Below are 24,474 nucleotides of genomic sequence, written 5' to 3'. Positions count from 1 at the left end.
TGGACAACAATAATTACATCTATGATACAAATCCTGCTACTCACAGCAAAATACTCCATGCGTGAGAGGCCAAGTGGGTGTTTGTATGTGTGCGTGAGTATGTGGATGAATGCTCATCACTCAATGTCTGTGTAGCTGTAGTTATTATATATATGTGTTTCTGTGTGCCCGGTGCATTCCCTGATAACCCAGCCCAATACAGCTAAGCTATTTATTATAGTGTTTATTTCATTCTGCTAAGAGGAGCCCTGCAAACAGAAAAGACACATACACATGTTGTGCACTGTCAGACTGTGTATTAAACATACTCTGACTGCAACTGCCCTCAAACTTCGTAGATCCTTGACCTGACTCCCTGCACTGGGTTTCAGTGAAGCACAGCTCAGGCGTATTTCATATGGAATGTATTAATCTACAGAAAACAATGCTTGGGTAAACACTGATGTGTATACTGTAACTCTATGCATGTCTTTTGAGCAGACATATGCTACATTGTAAAATTATTGGAAGTGAAATGAAAACATCAGATGTTATTGTAATTATAAGGGTGCTTGTTTTTGAGAATGTTGTTGGCAACTGCAAACATGTTGGCTTGAAGAGGTTCACATAATAAAATGAATACTACATGAAAAAGTCTGGTTGGTTCATGTTTAGTTTATTCATGCCTTTGGGAACCTTGCTTCAAATGTTACTGGCAACTCTAATCCACTGTCTTTAGAGTTTTCAAATAGTGGATTAGTATTGAATTCAGCGTATGTAGACTTTTTTCAGCATTACTCACCACTGTCAGCGCTACACTTTTTGTTTTTGGATATATTATTCATATATACATGGTGATAAGTACATGCCCTGTGGTAGAACTGTATTGTTTATTATTGTCATATGTGCTAGTTAAAAGAAAACTTTAATCTTTTGTGGATCTCAGCTGTGTCAAAAAAATCTGCAACACCAGTCCGTGGTTAATTCAATACAGATTAATCACACAGTGCTTGTATGATGTTTACTGCTTCAGTTTTCATTAGAATGTCATGTGGACTATGTTTATGGATGGGAGTGCCACATGTTATGGGCCCCTGTCCATCCCCTCTCCCAGCAGCTTACTTGAATTATGCATGTGCATGCATTCTCTGTGTTATTACTCTGTGTGTTTGTGTGTGCTTGGTTAATGGTTGTTTAAATAGATGTGGAAGTCACATCAGTCCTCTCATAGCTTTTGCTCTGAGGAAAAAACATACACACACTCACTAACATACACACACACAAAGTGCAGTAGTGTGTGTATAGGGAATCATTAGCTAAAGTGATGCAGGTCTAGCTATCATGAATCACAGTGGCATCATATTGACAAGCCAGAGCCAGCAAGGAATCCAAAATGTGTGTGTATGTGTGTGGAAGGATTATCAGTGTTTTGAGCTGGCAGCCAGCCCAGCCTTCCTCCCTCTGTCCCCATTTTTCTCTGTCTCCCTCTCTGCCACTGTGGTGTTCCCTGGAGGAAACTTAATTTGCTCCCTCCCTGTCACTGATCCTCGTGTCCCTTTTCTCCCCATCTTGCCTGCCATCGGTGTCTCCCCTGTTTTTGGTGGCACACGGCGATGAACCAAATTGGAAGCACACATTACCCCCTCTCCCTCTTTTGATTTACAATCAGCAGTCCTCCCAAGTGGTGGAAACGTCACAGTGGGCTCAGGGGTGAACTTGCTCTGGCTTCAGCAGTCAGTGTGTCATTAGCTTTGGCTGAGCTTGTGCAGCAGAATAGCAACAGTTGTTAGGCCTCCTTAATGGAGAACATGCAAGCTTCACATCTTATCTTTGCAACATGTTTGCTGTCTGCTTTCCTCTCACTTCCAGTGCTCTCCTCTTCATCATGCTTTCCTCTGGTTCCCTCTCTCCCTCTGTAATATCTCTCAAAGTATACTTGTGATGATGAATGGAGAACCAGTAGCAGTGAAGCAGACTTCACATCAATCATAAACTCAACAACAGCATAGCTAACTGCATCACTGTTGGGTTTTGTGGCTGTGCTGTCCAGATTTGTGATATGTTGTATTTCTTCCAGCTCCCAGTCTGCCAACCTGCCACAGGATTTTTAACCCAATCACAGCAAGGATAAACCTATTTGACAGTCTGATTAGACCTGGACAAAAGTGGCCATTTCCAACCATACACACGCTTTTCAGTTTCTTTGTTTTTGTTGAAAGAGTATTTCGGATGCATTCATGTTCATTTTAATAAAACTATGTCTACCTTCTGTGTCTCTCTCTGCCTCCTCAGCACCATCTACTCCCGTAGAACTTGGCCCTACACTTGGCTTGAAGAAGTCCAGTTCTTTGGAGAGCCTCCAGACGGCCATGTCAGAGGTTAATAAAAAAAATGAACTCCTCCCATTCCACCGTCCACGCCCAAATATGGTCAGAGGAAGAGGCTGCAATGAGAGCTTCAGAGCAGCTATTGATAAATCCTATGATGGGCCACCTGAAGACGATGATGGTAAGAGAAATGAATGTGTCAGCCTGTAGAGCTGATTGCATGTGTGCTCTATTTATTGTGTATATGTGCACAAATTGCTACACAAATAACATAGTCAATAATGTATCACAAAGATCAGACAAAGCCCAAATTACCTTTTTGCTTATGAGTATGTTGGACTTTTTGCACTCCAATCATATCCTGAAGGTTAAAACACACATTTAAAAAAAAGCGCAGAGTGCTGTAACATCAGGAACTGTTTACTGAGAGTGTTTGGGTTGATCCCAATGGGATGTTTATGTATTTCACATGCTGTTTTTATTAATTCTGCACTCCATATTTCCAAAATTACTGTGATTTTTTTCATATTATATTTTCAAATCTAATAGTCATATTTAATGTTTTCAGTGTCACTGTTTTTTTTTTTAAAACATGAAGACTGAAGTGTGTTTTCTCAATTACACATTCTCAATCAAAATTAGACAAGGACTCTGCAATAAGTGACTGAAAGTGGAGAAGGACTTTCGCTTTAAATATTTATGCAGGGGCGAAATGGTAGCTGCTTGGTTAGTTTCACTGAGAGGTGCACTTCAATTCCCAGCTGTGTTATTAGCAGCAAGCTCTTATCAGTCACCACCAGAGTAATGAGTTGGGCTGTTTCAGATCACTAGTTTCACACCGGATAGGACTAATAGGCCATGTCAACACCACACACACGCAGTGGCCACATCTGTCACCATCTTTCCAAAAGTTCAACACTTTGAGAGCTGCTGTTAATTGACAGAGAACAGTTCTCTGAAGTGCATTGAAGAGATGTAGCTTCCTTTCTTTCTATGTATGTCTCTCTTTCTCTACATTTGTACATTTTTTGTGATTTTAAATTTCAGCTTTCATGTAAGTTAAATGTACATGCTAAACAGTTAGTATCTGAGTTTTTGAGAGGTTGATTAGCAGTTTTGCCTAAAGGTACAAACAATGAGGAAGGCTAACGATGCTAACATTTAACAGTATCAGGAACAGGGGATATTTAGTCTGCGTTCCCATGTAACTGGCGCATTAAAGGGGATCCCTAACAAATCCAGCTAGAGTAACTGTGCTTCACGGTTTCCAGGGAATTCAGCTGTCAAGAGGTTTATTCAATAGAGACTTTGAGTCACTGGCCTTGATGTCTCATATAAGACTGAATGGACTGTAGTGATGGATAATTGTTTCTGTTGTTCTCTTTCAGTCTTCAGATGTTGTGCTACCTTGTTGACATTTTGTGAATTGTACCTTACTTCTGTTTCATTTCTACCTCTAGCTCCTTTCTCACGCACCTTCTGGATAAGTGTCAGGGAGCAATTGTTAACAGAGAGAATTCTTATTATGGCGGTATGTGGTGAGTTAGAGTTAGGTTTTGGCAAGTAATAGGTGTAGTAAGGTTGGGATAAGTCTCTGTGAAATGAATTACTCTGTGAAATAAGTCAACGTAAAGTCACCAGGAGGAATGAAAACAAATGCTTGGGTACGATCATTGTTATTCAAGGCCAGATGCCCAGTCTGTCGAAGAAGTAATGAGGCATCAGAGTTAAGCTTTGAACATTTTCACTTTCTTGTTTCTAAAAGTTAATGAATTCACTGTAAAGTTAATAAACCTACTGTGGAGGTGTGGAGTAGACACACACACACTGTGTGTATGTGGACTCCAGTTATTATCGTGATCATTTTGTCTCTTGTTTCATTGATTTAAATCTAACACAAAACGCTTAAAAAGGATCCAACTCAGTATAGTTCTTTTCTTTAACTTCCACTACTTTTTTAAAACTGTTCCTTGCCCACTTTCTGTAATCTTCTTCTTTCATTCCCTCTAGACGATGGTTCAGAGCCGAGTTCAGGCCGGGACACCCCTGCAAGTAGTTCATCCCGCCAGGGAGCGGGGGATCAAGTAGAGGAGAAAGGAAAAAAAGAGAAGAAAAAGAAAGCAAAAACAAAGAAAAAAGAAAAGAACAAGGGGAAAGGGAAAGAAAAAGAGAAAAAGAAAGCAGAGGAGCCTGAGGAGATGGAGAAGAAGAAGAAAATAAGTTTTGGCCTGCTGAGGTGAGTGACTGTGTGCATGGGAGAGAGACAATGGGAGAAAGAAGGAGAGACCATGAAGTTTTAAAACTGTTGGTGTGAAGTGCATATGAATAATTGTCTTTTGCCTGTTTGTGTTTACTTATATGTACTCTGTGTGTGTGTGTGTGTGTGTGTCTGTGTGTGTGCGTGTGTGTGTCTGTGTGTGTCTGTGTGTGTGTGTGTTCAGCATCATTACCTCATTGGCACATTTTCAACCTGGTCATTAACAAGTTAACATAGAGCAATCCTGTCTTTGTTTACTATCGGGAATCTGTCATCTGTGTACACTTTGTACAGGTTTTGTGACACAAATTTGCAGAGTCTCTGCACACCTCATACATTCATATTATCAGACAAAAATAGGCTTTAATCATGAACACTGCGGCCCTTTTTTCCTCATGAAACACTATCACATGCTCACAAAGACCTTACTAAGAGTGGTGCACAGTTTCCTTTAGACATGCTGAAAATAATCTGTCCAAACTATTTCATGTAATTAGCTTTAACACTCTGCAGTATCGCTCAGTGTGAATGAAGCAGAAGTACACAAAGCATGAATGAGGAAAAGTGTTTCAAAGAACAAATTGTATTTTTTTGCTTTAATTCCTACTTAATTTCAAGGACTTGCCTTTCCACAGTTATTGCTGAAGTAGGATTTCTCAAGACTGTTACATAGATACAGATCTTAAGAAAAACATTTGTGTGCAATTTGATCTGAAAATACACAGGCAGCCTCTTAAAATGTGCTTTCAAAGGTAGTCTGTGTGAACCAGAACACTGAAAAAGGTCCAGATTTCAACGTGACATTTTTATCGCAATGACTGTATCTCAGAATTGCAGGTTGTTTGTTAAGTAATTAGACTAATATGCTTAAATTGACTTAACTGTAAAGGTTCAGTGCACTTTCTTTGCAAGTCACCACCTTTTTCTTTACCTCTTTTCCATTTTGTTTTGCTTTCTCATTTCGGTGTGCATGTTCTTCCTTCTCCTCATAGAGTCTAGTCAAAATTACCTATTACATTACTTTTTTTTTTTTTTTTTTAGCTAGTTATTTTTTCACAGTTAGACATACTTACCTGCTTGTCTACCTGCCTCCATCTTTATAAAGCCCACCTGAAGTGTCAGCCCATTAGCCACTTCACCACATCAATACACAAAATACAGCTTTGGGTGCATGACGAAAATTAAATAGGGCATCAGTGGCAGTAATTACTTGGCCTTTAGAGTCCTAGATTTATAAAGAAATTTATATTTAGCTTTATAATTTAGTTCTCCAAGCCTCAAAAGAAAGAGAGACCTTGCAAGAAGTAACAAATGCCTTGATACTGCAATTCAGACTTGATAAAGAGTTGGTTCACCCAAATCCCAAAAGATCTTGTTAGGAATATGTTTAATTGGAAAACTGTTTCCTACCAGTTGTTAAAAAAAATAGTGAAAATTGTCCATAGCAGGGTCTTTGGATTTGTATAAAGACATTTTGCTGTTTCATTTTCAAAGATTTCAAATTAAATTTTGCTAAGTTTTCATTGTCACCAATAAAATTCTATTCATTTCTAGCAGTCGTACCAGCAGACCACAGCTCCTTGATACGTGATCCTCTTTGTATGATGATGTAAATACTGTATTATTCATTAGTTTAATTTTATTTAAAATCATTGTTTAGCAACAATAAAGTGTGGGTCCCGTTATGACCTAAATTATGTAGATATAGGGAGTCTCCATATCTCCATGTTCTTGATGCGTTTTGCTATTTGGTGTAAATCATGCTTGTTTTGACATTAGTCCATCATAATCATAGATATATACTGTTCTGGTGTCTGTGTCTCCATCTCTGTCATCTGTCTCTTACCATGGCAATATATAACCCAATATATATCCTTTTTACATCCTTCACTCCATCAATTTGTCTTACCGTCTTAGCATTGGTTTAAGTGTTTTTGTTGAATAAAGGTTACACCCAGTCCCTTCTTTTTGTATGAATCTATGTCTTTTCTGTTTATCTAGTGTATCTAGTCTGCACAGCCTGTGCGGCACACCCAAGAAATTCTCCAGTTTAATTCCAACCAATACTTTCCTATATATGCACTCATCCCTCCATCCATCCTATTACCATTTCCACCTATTCCCCCATGACATCTTCCCTTAACTACCTTAAGAAACCATATAATACATCCAAGGATATTTTAGACCTTTCCTCTACACCACATCTGCCATTGCCATAATAGAGTCTTGATTATAGCCCAGTGATAATCTCAACCTTTCTCTCCTTCTCCTCTTTCTGACCATATTTTTATAACCTCTCTCTCTTCAGCTCACACCCTCCTAATCTTTGCATCATTCTAATTTTTTTCTCTTGGTCTGGTCCCTCCAGCTCCAGCTCCCTATCTGCATTTGATTGCATGTAATGGTGGTAGACTGAGAAGGCAAATTGCTGCTATTCAGTACAGTTCAATCTAGGCTGAGCTGCTGATTTGTCATATTCATCTAAGGCCAGCTTTGATTGGCCTAATGGCCTAACGGTCTGAAGGAGAGGTGGTATGGGATACTCAACCTTGCTTCATTTATCATTGGTTGGCTCACACTTTTCTTATACAAGATCTCTTTACCAACTGCTACATTATGTTTCCATCCATGCACCAGCTGCAAAGACTCAAAGTGGTATTAATGTAGTAAATTTCTCTCCAATAGGAGGACTCCCTTCACTGGTTTTCCCCAATTACACCGTAATTGCCAAAATAGTTGATTACAATTTATTCAGCACATTAATGCTTCATTCACATTGTTAATCCGGACATTAAAGTCAGACTCCAAATGTTTGTTTAAAATGCCCTTTGAAATAGACAGCTGGCTCCATCAGCACAACGGCTGCCACCTGCCAATCAGATATGCCAGTCATCTGTGTTCTCTGTGTATGTATGTGTGTGTGTGTGTGAGAGAGAGAGAGAGATTGCTCAGTAGTAACTATTCTACCGTCATGAATATTCATATGGTGATAAAAAATGATTAGTCACAGAGTCAGATGGTTGTCATATAGTAGGCACACGGTTACTGTGAGTCCTCCTCAGATGTGTGTGTTTGTGGCTGGGGAATGTTTACTGGTGTTGCTATACCATGGGAGTGAGGACATTTTGGCCATTTCTCAATTTCCAATGCACCTTCAGAGGGTTAAAACTTTGTTTTAAGGTTAAGATTGGAATGAAGTTAGGATTAGAGTTGGAGTTTAGTTGTGACGGTTAACGTTAGAGAAAGAGTCTGAAGAATGCATGATGTCAATTAGTATTCAGACAAAGGTAACTTACAGTACCACTCTGCAAGCATAATTAACAGAGATTGAGAGTAGTTTACTCTGAGCTTTAATCTGTGCATGTGGCTGGCTGTTAAAGAGACAGGGAGGGACAGAAAATGTCTGCACAAATGAAAATATGGTAATCTATTAGGTGAGACTGGGAAAGGACATGTTCTGCCAGAACAAGAGTGTGGCAGGCACTGCTGTTGCCAGTGCAATGTGTTTATGTGATTGTTGTAAAGTATGTGTGCATGCTTTTCATTTGAAGTGGTATAAATTTATGAGAATCTATGAATGTCTGCTTATCTGCTTGTTTAATTGATCTTGCACTGCTGTATGTACGTCTGGCTTTGTTGCTCTGTGTTGTGTGTGTGTGTCTGTCAGACATATAATATTAAGTATTTTATTCATGCGAAATGTATATTTTGAAGTCTGCCACCAACCAAAAACCTAATGCATAAAGGAAAAAAAAGATTTTGGGTTAGGCAGCATGAAAACTTCCTTTCTTTGTCTCATTTATGCCTATAATTACACACTCCTCTATATTTGCTGTGTTTTTTCCCATTCATTCACCTCGTCTTCTTTCTCTAGCTGGTCATAATGCAGCACCTATGTTAGACTTAAAGTGCTCTACTGCTGGGACTATTAGCCCATCTCGACGGCAGGGCCCATTAGGACTGACTAACTCCATTGTGGGGTCTATAATGGTTGAGCTTCATGCTAGACCTATTAGCCCAAATCTGTACATAGTGTATGCTGCTGTGTGTGTTTAAAATGCGCACATGGATAAAAGGGTTGATGGTAGAGAGTGGACTTACTTTGCTGCTGCAGGATAATTTGCTGGGTACTTGGCAATTGTTGGAGCACTCCATCAAATCCAAATCATTTGAAAATAGTATGTTTTATGGGGTGTGTGTTTGGGTTGTAAAAGTGTGTTGAATGGGTGTACTGTTTGCGTACATGTGTTTTAAAGAAGCTGTCTAGGAGTGTGTGTGTTTGTAGTCCAGTTATAGGTTGAGATGTAATGAGCAAACCGTTCCGCCCAACCCACCCCTAACCATTATACTTCAACCAGCCCTTCACCTACATCCTTGTTGATACATGATCAGGAACTTGCATGTGAGTCATTAATAGGGACGTCTTCCAGCGGTAGAAACAGTATGAAAATGAATACATTAAAAATGTCGAAATAGCCAAAGTAATATACTCCCAATAAAGGTTAGAACTGTCAGTCTAGTTAAAAAAAAACATGTTCAAATTAGTATCTTATGTATTTTGTATTTATTTTTATTAACTAGCACGTCATTGTGCTGAGTTTTCATTTTAGCTGCGCTCCAAACAACAGGTTTTAGTAAAGGCAATGTGAAATTTGTGCAGGGAAGCTTAAACTCTCCACACGAGAAAAAAGGACATTCTTCTGACAGGACATTGCCTGTCATTGTTTCATAATTAGAGAGCACATGCTTAAAGTGGGGAAAGGACCCACCAGATGCCAATCAAACATCATGACAGGAAGTCATTGGGGTGTCACCGACTGATGCCATGCTTGCCAGACTTTTGTGTGTATGTGTGCGTGCATGTACTCGTTATTGCAGCACACTTGTCAATCACGCATTCCCTCAGGGATCCACTTGTCAATGATCGCAAAGGGAGGCGTGTTTGAGGAGGAGGAGTGAAGAGAGTGAAGAGAGAGAATAGGTGAAGTGAGAGTCACAGATGTTTGCACTCGTTTTCTACTTTTTTTTTAGGGAGTTGTCTCCTCACGGGCTAGTCAGAGATACACGTGTAGAACGGCCCTCTGTACTCCGCTGACTATTCACCATTCCAATTTATTCAAAAACCTGCATCTGTCTCTTGCAAGCTAAGCTTAGTTAAACCCAAAGTGGCACAGCAATCAGGCTCTGACCGAGCATCGATGGCATATGCAGTAAAATTTCTGAATTATTTGGAATATTGACAGTGTTGACACTTTGATAAAATGTTATACCGTACCAGTGTTACTCTTTTTAGTGAAGCTGATATTTAAAATATATTCAACGAGACTGACTGGGAACAGGCTGACAATGATTTTTAATCATCCTCTTCTGTACTATAGATTTTGCCTTGTGTGCACACATCAGTGAGAAATTGCTTGGATATAGTGTGCAGATCAGATTTGTGGTAGTACCTGCTGTTTTTGCAGCTGTTGGATATCTCAACAAAATCAACCATGGAAAAAAAAAAAAAAAAAAGAACAGTTCCCAAAGAAACTTTTTTCCCCCCTTGGTCAATCATCCTACACAGATGGAAGCTTTAAAAACCTGTGTGTATATTTCTAATTCAATCTTTCTCACATGCAAATCAGTAGCCATAGACTTTCCATACAGATTGTGGTGATAGGTCATGAATATTCATCCTGTTCTGACACAACAAGAGGTAATGTATTCCTCCTAACTGGCTGATAATCAGCTGCCAATCTTTCTCTGATATTCTATGTCAAATGATGTGTATGTGGTAATGTTGTAACGTAAATTCTGAATCTTGTTCGGGATGTTCCTACTGTGTACAATTGTGTATGATGGAGGCCTCCAGCCCCTCTCTACGTTTGTAGTATCCTTTGTGATTTAACTGGTTACCTTTTTCGGCCACAGAGCTTACATGAAAACGAAGATGCTGACAGATATAATATCTATATCTATATAATTAATATTTAGAAAAATGAAAAAAAAAAAAGAGACAAATGATTGTTTCCTTGCTTCTCAGCATAAAGCTGCCAAGAAAGGTAAAAGGTCAAAAGTGAGTGTCTTGACATCATAAGATAAGCCAGTTTACTTTCCATTATACTTAAAGTAGATTTTCCCTTTTCCTTACGTAGTGTGTTACGGCTCAGTCTGTAAATGTACTGTATTGTTTGTTTGTTTTTTACTGTATCCATTTTCTATTGAAATGGTGATACTGTAGAGGGAAAAGAAATGTCATTGAAGCATAGAAAAAAAAGGAGTAGGAGGTGTGGTAAAGGTTTAGTACCATAAGAGAAGCATTTGATAGCAGGGGGAAGGAGCGAAACATGAAAAGAGACAGCAAGTTGAAGGGGTGAAGGTGAGGTAAGCTATGGAGTGAAAGAAACAGAAATGAGAGCAATGAAAGGAAAGCTGAGAGTGTGCTCAGGTAAAAAAAAAAAAGACAGGAAAGGTTAAAAGGAACAGAGGTGAAAAAGGCGTCAGTAAGGATAAGAGAGACAGTTGTTGGAAAGGGTAAGCCTCTAACACTGGATGTAGCAGTAATTAGAGCAAGGCTTGTCCCCCTGTGAGGCACACACACAGACACACATTCTGTTAATGCACACACAGTTGTTGCCCTTCATTGCCCATTGAGTTCCCCTCTATGGGTGGTAATTAGGCCTCTTTACCCCCCCAGCCCACATTAAGCATTTCAAAGAAACTTATTACCTCAACCCACATGCCACGCTACACCATTTTTTTTAAGCAACGCCCAGACACACACAAGCGAAAACAACAACACAGTCACACATAAAGTCACACACTTTTAAATGACCATGAGTGTTCTTTTAAATAATGCACTAGCAGATATCGTGATACTTCACAAACATCAGCAGCGGTGGGTAATGGAAGTGGAAACAGAAGGATTACACATCAATAAATTCACATGATAAATAAAACATGAGCCCTGTTATATGGTCATAACTTCCATGTTGGAGATATTAACTATTTAGCAGGTTTAACTGACTCAGTTAACCATATCTTGCCTATTGCAAAGCTGCTGCGATGCAAAGTTTAATAAGTTTCCGAAAGTAGAGTTTTCTTTTTCTTTTTTGCATCAGCTTGTGAGCAGCTTTTGCATTCTTCCTATTGATCTATTCATCAATTATCCATTGATCGAATAATTGATAGATCTATCTATCTATCTATTCGATTGAACAAGTTATCTCCATATACTCAGTGGTTATACTGTTTCATCTCATTCATTCACTAGCAAATCCCTATCTATCCACAAAGTCTAAAACCAACATTGTATATACATTGTTACTTAAGTGTTTTAAAATTTTGTCAGGTGTAGGCATGAGTGTATGTGTGCCTCTTCTCCAGGTAATGACTTGTGCAGTATTCAGGAGTGCTGTGTATGCTGTTGATGGTGACCACACACAAACAATATTAACTGGTGTGGTTTGAGTATTGTTATGTGGCCACTTACAACAGGCTTCTATTGTGTGTGTTTCTTTTAATTTAGATTTAACGAACACTGTAAAAGCAGTTAGCAATCACTAATCGATATACGTAGCCCTGTATATATTCTCAATGCAGGCAATATTTGTCAAGCTGCTTATTCATTAGCTGTGTTTTAATACTGTTCATATTCACATTTTTGTGTGTGTATATTTATGTGTGTATGTGTGTGAGTGCAAGTGAGAAGTTAATGCGAAGCGAACACTCTAATGGTCTTGACACTCAATTACAGGATGTACCAAAAGCTCTTGCACTAGATAAATGTGTGTATATCTGCATTTATGTCAGTATGTGTTTGAGTATGTGCATGATTTACGTAATCCATGTGTGTTTGTAGTATAAAAACAGAGTTAATTTGGTGTTATTTCCTTATCTGCTTCCATAGTACCACTCAATGCTGTAAGTTTTTGAAATCTCCTTAGAGTCATTATATTATGATGTTTTCTCCAGTTTTCTTTTTTATTTCTGATGCCCATCTTTCTGCCACTGTTTCTCTCTGTCCAGATTTGGGAAGAAAAAGGAAGAAAAGAAGGAGGCAAAAGCGGCTCTGCAGCGACAGAAGTCTGACATTCTGAGTGACCTTGAGCTTGAGAGGATGAAAACAGAAAGGGAGAGGTGAGGAGCTTTCTTGGGATGAGATATGTTTTTTTTTTACCCTAAATTTGCTGACACATAGACTACTTTTCAGAGGAGGTGTGAGTCTTTCCTCTGAGGAAAGTTCTGTAACCCTTTTTGGTTTAGCACCTTGATCACAGCACATTGCACTCGTTATTCTCATGTAGCACATTTTGATTCATACATCTTATTATTTTATCTGCCATTCCTTTTTTGTGTTACTTGTAATTTTCATCTTACTCCTCTCTACACCATGTTTGTTATTCCTAAGTTCAATACACCTGGTGCCATTCTTTTTTTTTTTTTTTAAGATATTTTTCTGTGGTAGTTGTTAGTAATCTGACACACAAGAACATGCAAAAACTAATATAGTCCCATGTATACACTTATTTTTTATCTAAGTCTTCTTTCTTACTCAATCTGCATTTCAGTAGTATTTGTAGATGCGTGAACTAGGTCCCCCTCTCTCTATCAGAATTGAGGCAGGGCATCCTGAGCTGAAAGAGAACCGGTCCAGAGGCCAGCAAGATGGAGGTGGTGGGTCTTCATACCCAGATGTTGAGGATGATGACATGGACCCTAACTATGCCCGAATACAGTCCTTCAGGGATAGAGACATGGGTTCCTTGCCCCAGCCCCTGCCTCAGTCACCTCCCTACAGTCCAGTTCAGCATCCCCACGGCCGCACCCCTTCCCCCCAAGGCCCTTCTGCCTTTCCAGGACACATAAATCATGTCAGCGAGCATGGAGCACTCCCTGATGATGACCCCCTTGATAGGCTGTATGCAAAGGTCAACAAGCCACGGGGATCTGGAACAACATCGCCCCTTGCTTCTGCTCCTACAAATGACAGGTAAGGCACTGTGACTTTCTCAAAATGGACATTATAAAAGTCTGGAAAAATCTTTCAATTGACAGTGGTAGCTTGATCAGTATTTTGACACATAGTAACAGAACTACAACAATTTGAACATTCCTGCAAATAGAGGTTAAGCATATAAAAGATTTAATGAAGTGCTTGTATGGTTTTTGCACAATGTGTGGATAAACCTGGGCCAGGCCTGGAGGGGGAGTTCCCAGGTAAGCCCCTGTGTGCAGCACCAAACCATCAAAGTCACTGTGTGGGCTCACATATTTGTAGAGTTAAAACATGTTGTAAGAAAGTGGCTGTGGATAAATATCCACCCACTGTTACTTCTTTAAATTCACCTTCTGTCTCCCTGCCCCATTCCATTCCCATCCCTCTTCAGCTTTACAGTGCAATTTTATCTTGCTGATGCTTCAGATTTATCTGCCACAGGCCTGTTTGTGTGTCTGTGTGTGTTTGTTGGAGAGCAAGAGAAAGAGACAATCAAAAGGAAAGATAGAATTGTTTGTGCTTCCTTGAACCTAGTGAAATGCCCACTGACAGAGTACTGTGTGTTTCTGTCTCTGTGTGCGAATGTGTGTATGAACTCCTATCTTTGTGCAGACCATTATAAGTAGGATACTATGAGAGTGAGGAGGGGTAAGAGTTAAAACTGATTTGAGGGTTATGGGGAGAATTAGATTTAGGGGTAAGGGCTATGCTCAGGGTAAGGGGTCAGGTTGTGATAGTTTAAGGTTAGGGTCAGGGGGTTAGAGAATGTGTTATGTCAGTAACTGTCCTAAGAGAGATAGAAGTACAAGTGTGTGTCCCAGTCAAGAAATACAACACATCACTGCAGGGCCCAATGTGTTCCTCTCTTACCTTTATTATGTCAGTCTGTCAGTCACAGTCAACTTCTGAATATAGCTACGAGTACATATATTTTCACACACGCAGCCACATCTGCACATTCGCATCCAACTTTTTCTATATCTGTCTTCAAGCAGGGAAGTAAAGTAAGCAACAGTCTTAGTTATTGGTGCAGTGATTATTTAGTTTAATTCATACAAGATGGATTTTCTTGTTTTTTCATTGTTTTATTCTTAAAAGAAGTACACCGTTTTGATTTTTGAAACCTATATCCATGGCAACAGCAATTCTGGCTGATAGTGCTACTCATTTATCATTACTTCCTGGAACCTGATGAAGCAGACAGAAGGAAGTCCAGGAATTGGCTGACAGTAATCGATGGTGCCAAAAGAGGAAGGTAGTGTGTCAGCGATGTCTGTATGTGTGCACCTCTGTGTTACTGTGTGTCAAAGGGGACTAGAGCTGCAATATGCATGTAGGAGACGGAGATGAACAAAATTACAAAGGGCTCCTTTCCATCAGCACTTCACCAGAGCAATGAAGCACAATAATTTACACACACACAATAAGACTGCTGCAGTGACAAAAACACCACCAATGCACAACTCACAAAAGTACAAAGTTTTGTGTGCATTTATATATGCAGACAATATTTAAGGTATAGATTGCCCCGCACTAAAAAGCAAGCTGACTGTTGAAAGCTGACTGTGACTTGCACCCTCTTTTGGAAACCAGACAATGAATGATGCTGAGCCCCATACAAGCACACATTAACCATTAGTTAGCTACGTAAAAATACTGTATTTTCCAGACTGTAAGTCCCACTTTTCTTTACTCCTGTGGTTTGTCCTGCGACAGCAAAGTGTGTATATTTACAGTCATTTTTTTGAGTAGTCACTAGTGTTAGTTGACTCAATTGGAGATAATATTGTACCGCAGAAGAAGTAAAAAAGAGCTATACTGCAGACTTCAAAGTGCAGGTAATAAAGTCTGCAGCAGAAACAAAGTTTGGAGTGAGTGTTGACATTCAGACAACCTGAGAGAAGAGGAGGAGGGACACCACTTTATTTCCACCCACCCCGATGTTGGTGATGTTGGTGGTCGTTACTCGACACAGAGCACTGCACTGTCAAGACTCCATTTGATAAAGAGCGGATCACTGTCTCTTCACAAAGAAAACCCATTTTTGGTGCTTTACACCCTGCCATAAATTGCTTTAGAACTACTCCTTTTTCAGGCAAGACCTGAAACCTATACAATGACTTATGAACTGGTCTTTATATCCTGTCCTTATATTCCTGCTTTGATTGCTAATTTTACGAGCCAAGCTGATCCAGGAAAGTTTTAGCACTGTAACATAGAAAGGGATGGAAGCAAAAACAAGAAAGAACGAAGAGTCTGCGCTGAGGGGATACCAGGGATTTATTAACAGAAAAAAACTGTATAACATTATGTTTTCCTCTAACCGAGCATCAAACAAAAAGTATCTAATTAAACGGAGACATCAGGCAAAATGTCCTGACGTGAGAATGGAATCCCCCGGCATGGCAAGTGGTGGCAGCTCCTGCCTTTTATCTTCCACTGATCGCAACTGATTGCGAGCACTGAGGTGCTGATCAGCTGGTTGTCACCTGAGGGGCGAAGACAAAATGTTACATGTAGGTCTGTTACATGCTAAATATGTAATGTGTGACCAGGCTTATACAGAACATTATTGTCAGACTACAGTGTGATATAGAAGCGATGCTATTGTTTATCTGTTATTCGTGCTTGTAGTTAATCCATATAACTATGTAGTTTTATTGATTTCATTTATGATGTTTCTGACTCTGGTTAGTTACTAAGTTTGCCATTTGTTTAACCCTCTGGGGTCGACGCACGCACTTTTTCTGTGCGTTTGGATGATGGCGCGTCACGGACGTGAAGAAGCCCTTCTTATATTCCACACAGAGACAAATAGTTTAGTTTGTCCTTAGAGTAAAAACACTTTTAACTCAAATGAGGACCGTTTGGCTCCTTATTGTTTTGTATTGTGCTGCTCTAATCCCCTCCCATCTACATCCATCTTTGTCTGGACGTTCAGTGCGTCTTTTGTGTTCTCAGGTAAATCACATGACTATTCATCCTCAGACACACCCTCTTGCATATGGCCTTTCTGGACAAAAAGTGTCTTAGAAAATTTAAATCAGTGTATTGTTTTCTGTGAATGTGTGAACAAGATGACATTCACAGCACTCTGAAGTAAACACTTTAGCCTACAACATGCTGGTCTCCAAAGTCTTGTGAACCAATGTTCTGTTTGTGTTTTATGGTCTTATTTCAGTGAGTAAAAAATTGTAGTTTTTCACTAGCCATGCATAACCACTTTTTTCTCAAAAACACAATAATGTATAAACTTGAAGCTCACATATTATTGTAGCCAATTTTGTGCTGATTACAGTGTTATTAGACTTTAGACATTAATATGTTTAAAAGACACTGAAAAAAGCACAAATGTCAGGACATGTCAAAATTTGTCCAGGGCCCCAAAACCCCCTCAGACCCCAGAGGGTTTAACTTTGCTGCGTGGAAAAAGAAATTATTCCCATCTTAGAAAAACATTCTTAAAACTTCCAACACAATAAGTTACTCTCTTGATTCACACGACCAGTGAGCTTTAAACCAATCACCAGCAAGGATGCAGGACTTCCTGGACCAATCACATCGTGTCAAGCACAGTCATGGCACGAACCAGATGGATTCCCCAGCCCAGCGTGGCAAGACACAAAAAGACAATACACAGACAGACACACCCTGAGAACTCTGAAAGAATGGAACTCTGGAACTGAACACTTGGAACTGAACACTTGGAACTGAACACCCCAAAGAGAACTGGAATGGACAGAGTTCCAGACGGATTCAGAGAAAGTTAAGAGATGTTCAGGCTCTCCTCTTGCTCTGAGCAGAAAGAGGCACAGAAAGAGAGCTACAGAAGAACCATGAAGTAGAGACTGTTTTACTGCCCACGCATAGAAGGAAGGAAGACATCCTCCCCGCGTGTGGCTGTCCTCCAGCTGACCATCTCACATCAACCAACTCCATGATACGACCCTGCAGTGGCCAGATAGAGAGCAAGGAAAGGCAATGAACAGACTCCAGGCCTGCAGTCCAAGACTCTGGGGAACGTCTACGGACCGAGCCTCAGTAAACCCGAGGACAAGCAAGTAAACTGTGGCTGTGCTGGTTGTCTCACACTAATCTCAGTCGGACTCCATAGTTACTTAGTTTCCTTCAAAACTGTGTTTAGACCTCCGACTCAAACATAAATTACTTTCAAGATTTCTTTTCCACACGGCAGACAACCTACTGTTAGACTCTTCTAATGTTTTATTCCTTCATTCAGCTAATTTCTCTGATCGGTTCTCCCTCCATCCCCCCCTATGTAAATAGTATGTATATATTGTAAGTAGCTGAATAAATCTTAAAGTCACTAAATCGGGAGAACTCTCCCTCCGATATAGACTGATATCCTCTATTACTAATTAATTGATTGGTTGAGCTGCCGTTTAAAGGATATGGTGCCCCAAATTATTAAGATGGTTTATGATATTCATAATTCATAAACTAGACATAATAAACCTTTGTGCTCAACACATATATTTATATTTAAATTCGCTCCACACTCCTCTGATAAACTGCCAACCTGTCTATGTCAATGTTGTGATTTTACTTTGGGACTGAGCTTCAGAGAAAGCAGACAGGGCACTTACATACTGAAAGTATGTTTGTGATACAAACACTAAATCAGTTGTTGGCTGTGAACATGATGCTTTAATCTGTTAAAACCAGTGATGTTAATCCATGTTAAAAGTCTGAAATAACAATGTTGAAGAAAAGAGAACATTACTAGTGCAGGTGGAAACCTTTGCACCCCAGTCACCTCCGTACTGAGGGATACATCTGATTGATTTGTGTATTCCTATGAACACAGCTGGCATTGTGTAAGGCTGGCATTTCCATTTCCAGTGAGCAATTCAAGTGTATAACAAGTTGCACACAGCTGTTCATAACAGTCCCACCTGACGACATCAGTTTCTTCAGACAGCTGACACAGGTAGCATTGTGTGGAAATGTAACTGTATAGATTTTAAAATGCAGTCAGTTACATTTCTCAGTGTGTATTTATGAGTGTTTGAGAGTATTAGCAGATGTATTTATTTATTGTATCCGTGGTTTGCTTTAAATAACTCTATCATGGAAGGTCAGTTATTTACCCACACAGCACAGTGAGAGAGCACACCACTAACTTTAATTCTAAAGGGCACAGTAAGCTAAATCCCTTATGCATGGCTGCGTTTAATGCAGACTCATTTAGTAAACCTATTGCACATGCACATACACACTCACACATAAAGACACAGACATTTGATAAAAAGTCTCTCTCACATTCCTGCTTATAAAGACAATCTAGAATTTAATTATCCATCACCCTTAATAATTCACTGTATAACTGTCTTAGTCTAGTCTCTTTCCACAAAGGAAAGCAGTTTTATGTGTTTTTTCCCTTTGCTGTTGTACACTCACACATCTTCTTCACTTTATTTGTTCACTTCTTCATTTGTCCATGCTACACTGTTTTCAGAAAATCCTACTAGTCTAGCTCCATTTGGTTAGACCACTAAAGCACAGTGAAAAAGGATACATTTTCAAATTCTGCCTGGTTAGTATGGATATTCTTCAGGTGCACAGTCTCCTCCTACTCTGTTTCTCTTCCACGTCAGATGGACAGATTTGAGGGCTTTATGTGGGAAAGGAAGTAGCAAAATGAAAAGGACACCCGAGCAATGAAGCTCGTCACAAGATTTTCAAGTGGAGAACAGAGTTTTTTTGCAGACACACACACACTTATAGTATATCTGCTATCATTCTCCCTCTCTTCCTTTCACTCAAACCAATTTTCTCTCTCTTGAGCACTCACATGCTTAGGTGTATGTATCAAACTGAGGTATTTAGGCTGTCTCTCTCTCACACACACACACACACACACACACGCACACACACACTTGCTCGGAGTCCATTTTCTGAAGTAACCGCCTAAGCCTTGAATGAGTACTGCCCTCAGTTTTCTTGAGTGGGTTCCCCCTCCTACCCTCGCCAAACAATCACCACCACCTAACTCTTCCAAGTGCCCCTTGCAGGTTACCATAACAACCACGACCTCTGGCACTTCACCAATTAGAAAACAATCAGCCTGGAGAGACCAGAGTGGAGAGAGAGAAGCACAGTAGCACATGACTGAAAGATAGCTAGAGAGCAAATAACATCTAAAAAAGGAAGAGACATTACAGAAAATAGACAGACCCAGAATGCATTTGGTTGATATTTTACAAAAAGGTAGTTCCTCCTATTCCAATACAAGACCAACCAGATACTTAACATGAAGATAAGATGTCTGATAAGCTGTTTTGTTAGGCTTTTAGACACTACATGTATTTAATGGTCTCATGCCAGTGCAGATGTTGCACTGAATGATCACCTGCTTGATTGGTAATCCTTAAATATTCTTACCACTTTTTGAAAAGACAGTGTTCCTGCTCAGCCACTCTCCCTTTTTGGTATTGCTCCATTTGTGTTTGTTTTGGGTTTGCTCGACTAAAGAGGATAAACATGCTGAAGTGATTTTGCCATTGGCTTTTAGTCACCCCACCATCTGCCATTGCGAGAAACTCTGAAAACTTTATCTGTTTGCACTTGAAGAGCAGCCGTCCTCTTACTGCTTTATGTGGTACAGTAATGGTGCTTCCTTCTGCGGAGCAATCTACCAGATTTCCTGTGAGATACTTGTAAGTGTGACACACCATAGTGTTTGCTAGGCTTCTTGATGATGTTTTTTATCACAAATACTTGACTGCTTAAATGCTACATAAAGGCATAAGGCGCAGAGTTTGCACAGCTGCAATATACATTGTAATTTACCAGACATATGAGCAAAATGTATAGATTGTTCTGGGATTATTTCAGAGTACATGAATGTAAACAACATACATTACAGAAAAAGAGAGATAAGCTTTTAGCATTGCTTGGCTGGTCACTGAAGAGGCTTCCTTTCCTCCATGTTAAATAATCAAACATTCTCTCAGCTCATTGACTGTCTCACATACACACACACACACACACACACTTTAGGTGACCTTTTTTACACAGCAATATTATACATACATCTCTTTATGTGAAATTCTCACATACAGTACACACACTCTGCTGTAAGGGGGCTTTTAGTGGGTACCAGATTGATTTGTGCAAGTGCTGCTTTCCCCATGACTTTCTTCTTGTAGGTAATTAAACCTGGTTGGTTGGGGGCTTTGGGTGTGTGTGTGCGTGTGTGTGCGCGTGTGTGTGTGCGCGTGTGTGTGTGTGTGTGTTAGATACATGATTGTGGTACTAATAAGCATTAAAGCAGCTAATAGGAACCACAAGGAAAAGCTCATTAGTGAATGAACAGCTGAAGTTATATGAAAATAATATTTTGGGAAAATAGTAGTGGCAGGAGCAGTAAATTTAAGATCACATTTTGAACAGTTCTGCAATGTACCATGTAACATCAGCCCATTCTTACTCTTCTGACATGCATTTTTTTCTAATGTATTTTATCTCCACTAAAACAACAGCATTGGTTTTTGTTCACAGAGCTTAAACAACATCTGCTCAAGTTTAGTGGAAGAGCAGGAAACAAAATGTTTTTACATTATGGTGAGAAGTTTTAGGTGGTTGGGTTGGCTAGATAGCTGTCTATGGTAGAAAGCACGATCTTAAGGCATTATTTCGTCTCATTCTTTCTTTTTATACCAATTAGTTAATGTAGTTTGTCAAAACTTTACAGTAGTACTTCATGTGTTTATGTTTTCTAAATGGATCAGGAAGATCTACAGAATACTTATACTCTTTTCATTTAGGTCTGAAGAAAATTACATTTACATTACATTATAATGGGAGATCTGGAAAGAAATGTGGAATGTTCAGCCAGTTTAAAAACTGAGGGAAACAAGTGGATACAAAGACCATGGTGAGCTGTGAGAGGTAAGATGGAGGGCTAAGTGGGATTAGGAATGGAGGAAAGGACACTAAAGGAAAAAGATAGGGAGTGAAACAGAGGAGAGGCATAGAAAAGAAAGGCAGAATGAGTGTTTGGTACTCAATGAACAAGTTAGTGAGAGGAAACGATGAAGAAAAGTGGAATTTAATTCTAAAAGCAGGAAGCGGGTTACAGAGTAGAGACAGGAGGGTAAAGGTCTGGGAAAATGGGAAAAAAAAGACGAACAGAAAAAACAAGACTCAAACTGGAGAAGTGTGGAGAAAATAATTGAGGGTCAGTACATGTTTTTGAGATTAAAATAATGAAAGAGAGGAGGCTGCTTTGGAAGGGAAAATAAGGGCTCTAATGTTGTGGGCTGAAAGGAGAGATGAGTGGCCTCGAAATGCAGAATTGGGAATAGTGAATCAGCTAGTGAAGAGAAAAGACGAGGTAGTGAGGGATAGTAGAGATAGGATAAGTGGATGTTTGGGGATGAAATCAGGAACAAGGTGGACAGAGTGAGGACATGGAAAAAGAATGAGGAGCAGATCAGTGAATGTCCGAGCCTTAAAAGACAAATGAAACTGAGTAAAGGAGATGGGAAAGTTTAAAAAAAAAAAAAAGGTAAGGAAAAAACTGAACTAGAGCAGAGAATGTGAAGAGGACTAAAAGAGCGGAATGAGAAGAGGTTGGGGGAGTGGGTTGGTGGGGTTGTGCAGTTGAGAAAAGGGCTAGAGTTTAGTGTTTTCCGGACTCAGAAGTGCGTGATTCAGCCCGTCTAATAAGGAAAAGCTCTCAAGAGGCACTCGTCTACTCTATCCCTTCCTCCCCCCCGCGCTCTTTCCTTCAATAGACCGTTTCTATGTCTCTGTAGTCCCTGTTGTACTCTCTTCCTCTCATTTATGATTTCCGCTTCTCATATTTGCACAAGTAGATCTCAATGAAAAATAAATTCCATGCAAAGGACATCCGCCTGTGATGGAGCACATACACGGTAAAAAGGACACATGGGCTCATACAGTCAGACTCTTGAAAGGACGCACACACAAACAGATGAACACACTAAGTTTAAAGATACAATCGGTATACTCACAGGGACCAAATAAGCATTCTGCATCTTTCATCTTATGTTTCCATCTATATAGAGTGATGTTCATGTATTCCAGCTTACATTCTTTTCATACAGTAGAGAGAAAAGGTGAATTAAAGTGAAACTTCTGTAGTGGCAACCTGTAGCTAAGCAACCTACGTTTTTTTTTTTGTTTTGTTTAGTTTTTAGTTTTTTTTTTTCCTGTGTGCACATCATATGGCTATTTGTGGTAATTATTTTAATTAAAACGGAGACAAGACTGTGAATAAGAGCATAAAAATGGCAGAAGTCTCTTGTAGAGTAGTAAGACAAGCTAACGCCTCCCTTCATAACTGTATATCACAAATGAAACACCAATATAGCCACCATGAGGACAGTAATTAAAGCACAATGCAGCCTGATCATGTACAATACATCTGTCTATTGTTGCTGCGGTAAAATCAACAATTAACCCCCTGTATCAAGTGTAAGTACAGCTTCAGTGAGGCGCCATTTTCAGCTATTGTTGTCAGAGGAAGTAAAGCTTCTGCCACTCACACACACACACGGCTGTTAATGTCAGAGGGGAATGTTGATCCAGACAGCCTGCCTGTGTGATTTTATGCCAGCCAGTTTACCACCTGTAACTCACTTTTTGTCTGTCTCACACCAACCCATAAACGTCTGCGTACCGAGGGGGTGTCTAAATGATCCTATGCTAGACAATATAAATTCTGTACAATATACACACAAATTCACAGACACTGATTGTCATGGTGATAGGCTGCCAGCACCCTCTGCCACCGTGAGTGTCTGTCTTGCACATGCATACATTTAGACAGCTAGTCTGATTGATGTCATGGCAGTCGATAGAGTGCTAATTACTCCCTGTGCTTAGACGCCACCTCATAAGGAGGACTGTCATATCCTGTCAGCGGCATTTTAAAAACACATGCCACTTCCTGTTAGCCTACTGAGGAAAACAGAGCACCAGAGTGACCTGACGGCACATACATGTGCCTGCTCCACATTCACAGCTGCAGTGTATTAGTTTCATCCACACGCCATCTCTTCCACTATTCTTGCCCCTTTCTTACCCCCCTCCCCCTCCATCTGACCCACATGCCAGAATTGGTGATCTTTTGTTGTCAAACTTCATTAGCAGAGATGTCAGCTAATTAGAGCCAAAGACAAGCTCAGGAGATTAGGAGGAAGAAGACGATGAAGGAGGGAAGGCGGAGGACATGGAGGTGGGCAGATGATGAAGAGTAAAATGGAGTGGGAGGACAGGGAGAGATGGGTGGTATCAAGGTAGGGATGGTAATGACACCAGAGATAATACTGCATGAACTGGAAGGTAGGAAGAAGTGAGAGAGCAAGAAATGGATGAATGGAGGTGTGAGAACTTGAAAACAGATCAACGGAGTGACAGAACTGTGAATATTTACTGCACTAAATGAGAGCCAGTAAAGGAAAATTGGATACAAAATTGAATACATCACAGAAATGTCAGAATGATGGAAGATATACAGCAATGTCAAGAAAGCTCATTTCCAGGTAAACAGATGATGGACAATAACTCACACTGATTGAGTTGTTTTCATTACTTGCAAGTAGTCCAGCGTGTGTGTTTGTGTATATATGTGTGTCTGTAAATGAAAGCAAGCAGCTCAGTGAAACGGAGATACTAGATACAGGGAGAGACCGAGATAATGCATTGACTTGTGTCTGTAGTTGTGGTCTAGTTGATCCCTGGAAGACACAGCTGATAACGATCCTTTACTCTACAACCAGACACCAGGGAGAACGTACACAGATCGGCATGCATTTGTGGACTTGTGTGAAAAAAGAAAAAAAAAACCCTACAATTCCCTGTGTCCCCCTTGTCATCATCAGTCAATATTTAGCTTCACTTCCTCTGTTGTGCTCCCTTGCTTTTATCGACTGTGGTTT

At 39.9% G+C, this 24,474-nt stretch overlaps 1 protein-coding gene across 6 annotated transcripts in view; it reads left to right on the top strand.

Moving 5' to 3' along the window:
- Positions 1-24,474, top strand: part of LOC113123303 (partitioning defective 3 homolog B-like) — a 206,404-nt gene that overhangs the window by 117,865 nt on the left and 64,065 nt on the right. For all 6 annotated transcript variants that reach the window (XM_026295230.1, XM_026295229.1, XM_026295228.1 and 3 more), the window contains exons 19-22: positions 2,272-2,487; positions 4,317-4,542; positions 12,574-12,684; positions 13,160-13,537. In XM_026295230.1, the coding sequence (XP_026151015.1) occupies positions 2,272-2,487; positions 4,317-4,542; positions 12,574-12,684; positions 13,160-13,537 (931 nt within the window). The remainder of the gene's footprint in view (positions 1-2,271; positions 2,488-4,316; positions 4,543-12,573; positions 12,685-13,159; positions 13,538-24,474) is intronic.

This window comes from Mastacembelus armatus, chromosome 21 (assembly GCF_900324485.2).
Source record: "Mastacembelus armatus chromosome 21, fMasArm1.2, whole genome shotgun sequence".
Classification (NCBI taxonomy): domain Eukaryota; kingdom Metazoa; phylum Chordata; class Actinopteri; order Synbranchiformes; family Mastacembelidae; genus Mastacembelus; species Mastacembelus armatus.
The sequence above is the reverse complement of the archived record's forward strand: the minus strand, read 5'-3'. Positions and strand labels throughout refer to the sequence as shown.